General features: G+C 37.2%; 1 protein-coding gene across 6 annotated transcripts in view; it reads right to left on the bottom strand.

The window, feature by feature from the left end:
• Nucleotides 1-960: 960 nt before the first annotated feature.
• CNTN5 (contactin 5) overlaps nucleotides 961-11,228 on the bottom strand; it is a 664,123-nt gene continuing 653,855 nt past the window's right edge. For 4 of the 6 annotated variants that reach the window (XM_063329786.1, XM_063329769.1, XM_063329777.1 and 1 more), the window contains 4 exons: nucleotides 8,873-9,059; nucleotides 8,283-8,395; nucleotides 6,709-6,877; nucleotides 962-4,522 (listed from right to left, as the gene is read on the bottom strand). In XM_063329786.1, coding sequence (XP_063185856.1) covers nucleotides 4,419-4,522; nucleotides 6,709-6,877; nucleotides 8,283-8,395; nucleotides 8,873-9,059 — 573 coding nt within the window. In that variant the 3' untranslated portion in view covers nucleotides 962-4,418. Of the gene's footprint in view, nucleotides 4,523-6,708; nucleotides 6,878-8,282; nucleotides 8,396-8,872; nucleotides 9,060-11,228 lie in introns of all 6 variants that reach the window. The other 2 variants (XM_063329804.1, XM_063329812.1) reach the window with 1 other exon arrangement.

Below are 11,228 nucleotides of genomic sequence, written 5' to 3'. Positions count from 1 at the left end.
AGGGTATTTTTGTCTAGCCAGATATATCTATTTCATCATAGTAAAAAATGAAACAAGACGCATCACAGATTTCTTTATCGGTTTCTTCTGATGACCAGGTAGGTTTCTTATACAAGCTGGGGTGCTTAGTTACTAGTCTGACAGCAGAAAAGTAGCACAGGAAGGAAGAAGAGCTGCGCATCTAAACACTTGTGCCAGCTTGCTTACGCAGCTGACCACTTTAATAAGTCATGTGGATATTGAAATTGCTAGGGTATAATTTTCCATAGATTTTTCTTCTAGGCTTGCATGTCTTTGATACATATACACTGTCATTATCTTGTTTAAAGTACTAAAAAGATGTACTACAATAAAGGCAAAGTCAGTGCTCAGATCTGTCTTTACTGGAATTGAGAGAAAAGTCTTAGAGCAAACTCTGGGCCTGAATTTTTGGAAGCAGGCTGTCTGTAGGCACGCTTAGGGAGGCTGTTTGTAATCGCCTAAAGCCAAATAACCTATTGTAATAAAATGCTCTTCATTTTCTCTTGTCCCTGATATTGCTTTGCTCGAAAGCATAGGAAGTAATTAAGAAGGAAAATGTCTTTCGTCTTCAGAGGCACTGGGATGATGGCCATAAAAGGGCAGGAGTGGGTTGCAGTTTGGAAGAAGTTCTGATAGGATATAGATTTTCAATATGCACAGTTCTCCATGTCAGCAAAAACAGGTCATTACAGCTTTCTGTGACATTCATAACCAATTTAATGGAAGTCCTGATATAATACGCTACTTAAGCCATACCCATTTTGTAATTGAAGTCCCAGTACAAATGGTGACTGTGGCAATCTATTTTTATTTCCAGAATGGACTTTTTGACTTCGTACTGCGTTGCAAAGTCATTTACCCCTATAAATATGCATTTCATAAAGAAGTGATTGGAGATTATTAAAAACACAAATAAAACTATGAAAAAGAAAAATATTTCCTGTAATTGGATCATCCATTATTACATTTTTTCCCTCAAAAAGGGTATGTATATTTTTGAAAGCTTTTTTGTTTTGATTTCTCACACAAAGTATTTCAAGTATAAGGCAAAACAACTAAACTTTTCCATTGAACATGAAATGGGCACGCTGTGCTTTTGTGTCTGCACAGCCATGGGGTAGTAGTGATACCAGAAAGAATGTTATACCTGCCAGAGAGGTCCCAGAAACTATATAATACTTCATTATATAGAGGATTGCCCTCAGTGGCTTCCTTAAAAAGCATTTCTTTTCATGAATTTTTTTTTGTTAAATGCAGAGACCTTTTACCTCTGGAGCTCATGTGCAGACTTATTTTGCAATTTTTGTTAGGAATAGTTCCATGTTGAGAGTTCCAGCCTTCTTGTACCTTTTAGTTATTTCATTATGAAAGTAATATCTACCCAGGGAAACAAACATATATGTGAAATTAGAAAGATGTCAAAAAATTATTTTATTTTAATGGCTGCATCGTCCATATTCACTATTGCAGATTCATCATTTTCTTCTTGAAAGTCATGTAATTAAAAGTTGTTGCTGTTGGAATCCTCAATGTTTGCGTCACCCTGTCCTCTATGAATACAATTCAGGAGCTGACAGGAGATAAGATAAAAGTCAATAAAAAGAGAATTATTTATTAAAAAGATCTAATGTTACAAGAACAGTACACAGGAACTATTATATTACTGTGTCTTCCACATCGTATATACCATTATATATAGCGTATATACAGATTGTATACAATATATCTAACATTTTGATATGGGCCATGACAGTATCTTTCTTTTGGTCTGCAAAACAAAGTTTCTTTCTGGTTATTTTTTTCTAAACAGGTCTTGTGGCATTATACAAAAATACAGTCTCCTCAGTGACGCTAGACTGCACTATTACAATCTTTTACATGAAAAAGGAAAGAGCTCTCCATTGCAACTAAAAAATAGTATGTCATGATAAGGAAACATCTTCTACAAAGTAACAAATAGGTAATACATAGGTACTTAAACATTTAAAACATGTTTATTAATATATTTAAGATGCAAAATACATAGTCTGTTCATGTTGAATATAAAACATACCCCTTTTTGTCCCTGCAATACAACTACGTTACCTGATGGTATGTTCAGTATTTCTATCTGTATCTTGACACTAGAGATTGAGATATAACTAGATGCAGCTCTATCTCCTTATCAGACTTTCATTCTTTTTATAAAGCATAGCCATTTATTGTATTCAGAAAGCTATTTGACCAAAACGCCACCAGCAGTGACTGTAGCCTTTTTGAATACTCTGAAATAAACTGCACTGGCAAGCAACCGTATAAAAAATAGAGGAAATTACGCTTAACTAATTTATAAAATAGCCATTTTGCTTTTTGGTTCACCACTTTATTCTTGTTTATTTTAACCTTTTGAAAAACAATGCAAGTTCTCTGCACAGTAGCAATGCTGTTTTACAAAGGACAGCAGGTAGTTATTTTCTAGGAGTTTGCTCTATCAGCAAGGTACATTCCACCTTCCTTTCTTTGATCTCAAAGGCTTTTCCAGAAGCACAGACATAGAAAGTCTCCTTCTGTCTGTGTTCAGCTAGCTATCCTGCCTTTGTTTTCCTAGCAACATGGTGACTAAGTTGATTTAAAACCTATTTTTTTAGAAAATTATTTAAAATATTAGTGGGTAATAAAGATCTGAGTTGAACCATCTCTGAAAAAATTTACAAAAAAAATATTCAAAACAAAAAATAATTTAGTCATCAGTCAGCTTCTTACCTACCAAGCACTTGATGTGCGTTGTGTTTTCTTGGCTACTATTTTAAAGCTGCTAAGAAAGGGCATAGAGTGTACTAACTAAATGCCAAGTATTGTTTTGCTAGTGAGCTGGCAAAATAATACCATTTGAGACCCAGAACCCATCAACCAAAACAAATTTCCATCAAAACTTTTAGAGGGTTGGACAGCTAGAAGAACTATGCTATTAGGACTTGCCTGTTAAATTCTTTTGACTTGATTTTTCCCAGGCAAGGCAACGTTCATCCTAGATGCAATCGCTAGACCCATGGTAGTAAAACACCTTCCCTCATAACACCGTGCACACCATAATTGTACGAACACACACACCATATACACTGAGGATCATTTTGATTCAGGTGCCAATACGTGGAAAGGCCTTCCAATGTAGTAAAATTGTCAAAATTGTCCATTGCATGAAAAATTGTTCGGTACAGAAAAAGTAGGGATTAAAACTGATAGCACACAGTCCCTAACTCTAGTGAGCTATAGAAATAGAGCCAAATAGCTAAATAACTGGAATGATGCTCAGTAGCACTTATCCAAGTATTTTTTTTCAGACATAACATTCTCCAAAGTACATCCTACTGGAGTCTGTATATATGTGAATTATTACATTCCAAAAAATGTTAATATTCTTTCCATAATATGCTTTCTTATACACTTCAAATTGATTACCAAATACTAAAGCACAGAATGTTACTAAAAAAAGGACCCAGGGGAAAAAAGAAAGTTACAAGTGAGAAGTGGTTGGAAAAAGTAGGTTTATCTCCTTGCATTGCTTTGTTTGTACACTTAGCAGCCTAATGTATATCATATTTAAATGCCCAGTGGATTTTTAATTGTCATATGCAATAGGAATTAATTTTTTGTTTGCTATTTAAAATATACATTTGATTAATTTGACATTAAATCATGTGGTATTTGATGAAAAAAAACTTGTTTCCTTTTAAGTTTGTGTTTAATCATTTTCTGTTTACCTTGCAATAAAATAAATGGCTTCTGTTCTGCTCCATTTTGCCACTTTCTGAGGGTGCTGTCTAGTATTGACAAATCTTTTTGCTAATTAAATACATATTCATACATTTTCACATATTTTCACAACAAATTCTCTATACTTTTGCAGTGGGCTGTGTATTTAAACTATATTTTTCTGTCTTTGCAGTTGGAACAGCCAGCCATAGGGGATGCAAGAAGAGTATTTGACAAAGCTGTATCAAACTTTGCTCTATATTTAAAAAAGATTTTTTTTTTTTCAAACCAGAGGTACGGTACTAGACACCACTGTTTAAACACCCAATGGTACATGACTGGGGTCACCAAAATCGAACATATTAAAAAAGTAAAGTACGTTTGACAAAAATTACCTTTCCTTACAAAAGTTTATTACATACAATCTGCATATTTTTGGGCCAAGAAGCGTCCCCTCCCCAGAGGACATTTACAAAAAATGAAGAGAAAAAAACCTGATGAATTATTGACCGTGTCTCCAACCCTCCTCTAAGTGCACCACAGGCATTTCTATGGGTCTTTAAGAATTAGCTTGGGTTTCCAGTTGTCCATGGACATAAAACTCCATCCCTTGGTGTCATCAAGCTAAAGCAAACGAATGACAACAACGACAAAGTCTGCAGTCTTCACCATGAAGTTGAAGGAACCACCAGTGCCAAAAGCAATGTTACAGAGGACGAGGAAGTGGACAACACATGTAAGGTGGATTGAGCACTTGTTACTTTCCCTCCTGAAATGAAAAGCAAAGTAATTAAGGAACAAATGATACAAACAGTTCCCAGTATATTTAGGTACTAGATTTTACCCAAAACTTGTATTCTATTATGCTCAGCAAAAACCTAACTTTCAGGCAGTGTATTACCTTGTGAGAACTGCAATCACAAAATAGGGTCCCTATACAGACACGAGGAAGCAGGGGATTTTATGATGATATCTACAGAAACTCATATGCTGAATCCTCATATTCAGTCTGCAAATGAATAGGAAATTCCAAAAGGGTATGTGGTTTTATGCCTTAATGGCATGGTTTAACCCTAGCTGGCAGCTAGAACCACACAGCTGCTCGCACAGTTCTCCCCCTTCTCCCCCAGAAGGGCAGGGAGAAGAGGGAGAAAGGAAGGGAAAGGGAAGGGAAAAATACCCTCGTGGGTTGAGATAAAGACAGCTTAATGAACAATATCAGACAAGGAAAATATCAATAATAAAAATAATAATAATAATGACAAAAGTCTCTAGCAACACTTGGTAAATCAGTGAATTCGCACCATCCTGAGCAGTGATTGCGAATTCCTGTCCCCCAGCCAACCCCCATGTATATACTGAGCATGATGTCTACAGTATGAAATATTCCATTGGCTATTCCATTGTTCTGCCTATGTTCCTTCTCAGCTTCTATGGGAAGCTGAAAAAAAGTCCTTGAATACTATAAATATCAGCTAGCAACAACTAAAACAATATGCGATATTGATATTCCTTTCATACCAAATTTGAAACATAGCAGCCGCTAGAAAGAAAATTAAGTGTATCCCAGCTGAAACCAGGAGACTTAATCCTCAAAAAGAATTAGGCTCCAGAATATGCCCTGAGTCACAATCACAAATATTCTTCTGGAAACAAGGAATGAAAGCTAGCCTTTGATCTTGATGTCTGTCTGGAGGAAGAAGTGGTCTTTTGCCCAATAGCCCAGTGATGGTGTTAGGTCACAGCAGTCCCTTAAAAAGCCATGCTAAGGGGAAATACGCTGTGGGCTGGCAGTGGCAACAGATCACAGGACGGGAAAGGAACCAGACTGTGCTTCTTTGGACCACAGTAGTCCTAAGTGTAACTGATCAAATGTGTGTAATTTAATCAAAAATAGCAGGTTAGAAGGAATGAAAGATTTTGTCCCTAAAGTTCAGGCTGAAAAGATACATGAAACAAATATTCCACGGAGTAGGGGTTGGTGTCTTCAGTATTCTGATGATAGCACTGTAGTTCGTGACTAGAGCAGAGATGAAATTTAGGTCTAGATTCAAGTTCCAGGCTCACACCTTTCGGACAGTACTCCTTAAGGACTAAAAAGCAATGTTTAATAGAATTTTAAAGTGTTAGCAGAAAATTAGAATTTAGATGCATTATAGTGTTTAGGCAAAAGTGAATGTTATTTTCTGGTTGTTCTTGCCACAAATGGTTCCATCCCTTTCTTACCTGTGTAATATTGATAATTTAAATTTTTTCAACATATTAGAGTAACTGAGGAAATAGAAGCTAGACATCATAATTTACTTCATGATAATATATTAATACGTTAATAATCTGACAAATATCTACCCAAAGGAGTCAATGGAACCTACAGAAAAATTCAGCTTGTTCTAAAGCAGGCACATACACAGGGTTCAGCTACCTAAATGCATGTCGTTGTAGCTGTGTTGGATCATACACCACTGGCTGGTGGTCCAGAATGATGTGCGTATCCTCTAAGTCCCACATAACATCTGCCAGCTCTGTGCAAATGTCTGGGATACCTCAGGACATCTCAGATGTCCTTGTGTGCCTATGTCTGAATATTTAATTTCAGAAGATCAGGCTGTCTAGGCTCCACTGTAGGTCTGTACGGATTACATCTCAGCTGATGATAGTGCTATTTGAGACAGCTAGTGCATGTGTGGATATCAATTAGGTTTCCAGATGTTATTCAAGAAAGGGAGAGGTTTCCTGTAAATCCTCGGTTTTGTTCATCAGCCCCACAGGGATGCCTCAGATACTCTTGAACATCTCAAATAGAACTGAAGAAGAACTAACCAGAACTGAAGACTCTGGTTAATGATTTTATCTAATAGCTAGAGAATTGTGAGAACATTTTTTTCAGGTAGAGGATAATAGGGTTAATGAGCACTGCTATAATTGCCACTCTTCCAAATATAAGTGTAACCTTACCTGAAAAAGATGGAACTCTGATCTGTGGACTAGCAGTCCCATCCCCTCCTTCGCTGACTGCACACACCTCAATGATGTAGACACCAACATCAGGAAGAAGCACCACCGCAGAGGTTTTCTGTGTTTCTATAACTTGACTGTTGCTCTGGCCTTCTTGCCTAAATAACACCTGTGGTCAATAAAGTAGATAGTAGTCATAGTGGTCGTTCAAGTTACATACCAGACATTTTGTGTAGGTAATGCAGTCACTGGAATGTTAACTGTTCTTGCTTTCTTTAAGGCTTTCTTGACATTACATTTGAACAGTCATCTGCTTTTACTCTCTCCTCCCCCCAATGGCTTCAAAACAATAATAGCAAAGTATATTAGCAATTAATGAATGTGAAAGGACGTTGATTACGATCTAGAGTGAAGATAAAGCATTTGCCTGCTCCAGCATGAGGTGTTACACAATTTTCTTCTGCAAACATTCTCCAAAATGCATTTGGGGTTCTATTTGATTCAAATTCTTATCCTCAAATTCATTTTTGTCTCAAGAACCCAACTGTAAATGTAAAGAAAACCCAAACATAAAGAAAATGGCCTAAATAATGTCCTTAGTGTATTTACCTTAGCTGGCTAAATCAACTGAGAATAACTCAGATCTGTCCCTGCATCTCCTGTGAAACTCAGTACAAGCTTATGGCGCGTGGGAGGAAAGCAAGGGAGTACATAGCTGCCTTTTTGGTACTTCCGCGTAAGTTTCTGTCCCCAGACAAAATTGAAAAGGTCGGAGAGGTGTAAAAAAGCAAAGTAGTCGACTGAACTTTCTCAGAATCTCAGCTATTCTGATAAAGGTTAGAGCAATTTCTGGTTTATTTGAAACATTTTGTCATTTCTTGATGATATTTCCTGATGTATCAGAGGGAATATCAGATTGTAGTCTATAGAAATGATTGTATATATGCTTCAAAAAAACCTCCCAACCACACCTCTGTAAAAACAGCGAAATAATTCTGCTTTGATTTAAAACGTTGCAGTGAATTCCACTGCTTTTTATGATTTGTCATGTAAAAGTTAATCTGGATTTTACTCCTTAAAACTTCAAAACTTTAAATGCCAGATGTTGTCATCACTGATTGTTGAACATGACCAACATGATCACAAAACAAACTGAAGTATTTGTGTTTCTGCTTCATAAAAATATTAATTTTAATGTCATTTTAAGATACCTCATTCTTCTGCATTTCTGTAAATCCTATTGCAAACACAGTTAAATTATCGTATTAGTAGGAATTTCATTGCAGGCTGGTCTTGTTAAGAGCCACTTCTGAGTCAGATATGATGAACCGATCCCTCAGATAGAGCTTACTCGGTTTGTAATCAGTCGTTGAAAATCACAACACAGAAAATGTTGGGACATTTTGCTCTTTTCAATTTTATTTATTGCTTTTCATAGTGAGAACTGATTGCAGACAGTCTGTATAACATACTTTACTTCCACAGAAAAAACAAGAAAGGGGAAAAAAGCCAACAGGGAAGAGGAGTACTCATTTGGAAGAAAGAAAGGTGAGCAAGGAAGGGGAAGCACTGACCTTGTATCCCATTACGTCGGATTCATTAGCTAGAGGTCTGACCGGCTCCCACCCAAGAGACACATGAGAGCCATCCTGTATCCACATAATATTGCTTGGTGCTTGGCTGGGAGCTGAGGAGAAAAAATAACAACACATACATAAATATAGTTTATAGGGAGTTTCCTTAAAATCAAAAGAAAAGTATTTCAATCTTTTAAAAATGAATCTTTTAAACGAGTTTACAACTCGTTGTGTTAGCAGGGTCCCAAATCTAGCTGAAATTCTAAAAGATGTTTTTTTTTCCCACCAGAATAGTCATTTAATAGATCGTGGTGTATTTACCCAACCCACCCCATGAACTCCACAGAGATTACGAGTTTGAATTCTTTTCTGTCCCTTCTTTGTCAAAAATGCTTTGGTTTCTAGGAAGATAACCTTTGTTATGAATGCAAAGTCATATGAATTCATGTCTAAATATCAAAGCAAAGCCATGAATCAAAACTATACACGATTCCTGATTATTATACACTCCTCTTAAAGGAAAACGCAAGAAGGCAGAGGTTGCTCCCTGACTTCTCCCTTTGAGCAAAGGTACTAAGATCACTTACGGGACTTCTTGGTTGCTGCACGCACAGCAGTGCTAGGTGGTCCATACCCTGCAGCGTTGTATGCCCTCACCGTTAGGTGATATAATGTGTTTCCTTCTAATCCTGTCAGGAGGATGGATGATTCATTTCCTTCAGTTTTGACCTTTTCTGCTGCTTCTTCCTGCTCCATATCCTTCCAGTAACCAACCTACCAACAAGAGACCAAATGAAGGATTAATATAGACATCTGGGAAGCTCATGCTTCCAGATGCTCATACTTCTTATCCTAGGGAGGGTCCTCTGGCATTTCTGCCTTTTGTCTGACCATCAAGCCCTTTTAAACACGTGGGATTTGCCGTCTAAGGTCAGAGCCAAGCAATACAAACTTCTCCAAAATGGCGAGACTTGGAATATCATGGTATTGCCTGAAGCACGTTGAATTGCTGTGTACTAGCACGAGCAGATGTAACTATAAGATGGAAGAGCAGAGGACAAACATCGGCAGGAAGTCAAAAGTATTTCAGAGAATTCAAGGAGAGCTCATCCTCTGGTAGGTCACCAGAAAATCTACCTTCACCCTGGAAAGCTCTGACCCCATCTGTTTAGAAGTGTTGTGAGCAATATTCCCTTCCTGGCCCTGTGCAACTCAGAGCCACAAGATTTCTTATTGTCATGAATAGAAAATGACAGAACACTGAAGAAAATCTTTCATTCATGTGAAAAATCTTATCTGAAGAAAAAGAAGGAAGTGGATTCAGTTTTAGGTCTTGGATATAAACAGGTTTCTGGTAAAAGCAATTTTGATAGTATGTTTATGCCCTTCCTTTTCAGACATAAAACCCCTAAATGATCTTTGTGGTTCTTAGTCTATATTTCTGGTATCTGTACTGAGTTTGTCATAATCTCAAAGAGGTTATAGAGCTGAGCTAGGAATTTGACTAGTTTCTTTCCTCAGGGACCAAGTATATGCAGGCCATAACAGGGAAAAAGCAGTACTGTCTCTTCTTAATGTATCTAGGTGACCTACACAAGTAAGGTAATTCTCATGGGGCCCTATTTTCCCTAACAGGAGATGTCACTAATGTGCCACTCAAAGACTTATATTCAGCTTACCGTTATTCATGCTGAGACATGCTTGCATTTATTCCACATTTTGACCTTTTCTGCGAAGTTGGTTATTTCATAATAAGTTATTCATATTATATCTGGACAACTTTTCCTCTGAGAAAAAGGTCATGGACAATACAGCACTCTTGTGCATGTATCCCAGAAAATGGTGAACCAAAAAAACCAAGGGGTTCATAGGAAAATAAGACCAATGAGTACAATGCTGACCTTTTATAATTGCACTAGGACTGCCATTTAACCAAAAGAAAAAAAAAATCTAGAAAGACCTGGCTGCAAAAATACACATTTAAGGTCATGTCTTCACTTCAGTTAACTTTTGATCAAGTTTGTGCCAACTCAAAATCTACTTTTTGAGTTGTAAAATTCTTGTGAATATCTTTTTTGTGTGCCTGCATTATCGCCTGCATTATCTCATGTTAAAATGCTATTGCTTTAATTCTTAGGTTAATTACAGCTCAGATAGAAAATGTAGCTGTAGTCACCTCTTGTTATTGAAACAAGTGTGATGCACTGAGGTATTTTTGCTAGCTGAGTGCTTGACCAACTCTGTTGGTATCCAAAGTAACACCTAGTCACATCTTTCTTGGAAATAAAAAAGAATCAACACCCATTTATTCACACATTAGAATTGAATCTCCAATGCTTATTATGTCTTGGGCGGTCAGATTCCTTTCATTGTACTTGCAATGCATCCTTGCATCACTAGAGTGATGAGGGCCACACGGTATTAAGCACTGTACAAACATGTAGCGAGAGGCAGCACATGTCCTGGAGACCCTATCATCCAGTTAGTGAAGTCTGACGAGGATCCAACAGGGAAATGGTCAGGAAGGAAAAGCGACTTGCCTAAGCTTACACAGGTGGACAGAAGCAGGATTGGAAATGCAACTGAAGTATTGAAATCCTGCTTCTAGAAAACCAGGAGCAAAATCATAAGTAGCTCGGTAGCTCTCATTGTAGTAGTTTACTCACGGGGCACACCAAGTCTCACGTGAATGCAATGTACAAGACAGTAGCGAGCCGCAGCTTTTGCACTGAAACCTTTTTTTTAATATAAAGAAGTTGTGAAAACTTGTTTTTCCAAATATTGGTGTTCAGACTATATAGATATTAAAACCTGATGAGTGTGAAAGAAAGCTAGGAGCATAACTCAGCCCTTTTGGTATTTTTCAAGTGTTTGGAAATGCTCTCCAGCACTGCTTATATGGCATTATCAGTTTGGATACTAATTATATTTTGCAAATGTTAA

The sequence above is a fragment of the Chroicocephalus ridibundus genome, chromosome 1, assembly GCF_963924245.1.
Source record: "Chroicocephalus ridibundus chromosome 1, bChrRid1.1, whole genome shotgun sequence".
NCBI classification, from domain to species: domain Eukaryota; kingdom Metazoa; phylum Chordata; class Aves; order Charadriiformes; family Laridae; genus Chroicocephalus; species Chroicocephalus ridibundus.
This window is presented reverse-complemented; position numbering and strand designations above follow the sequence as displayed.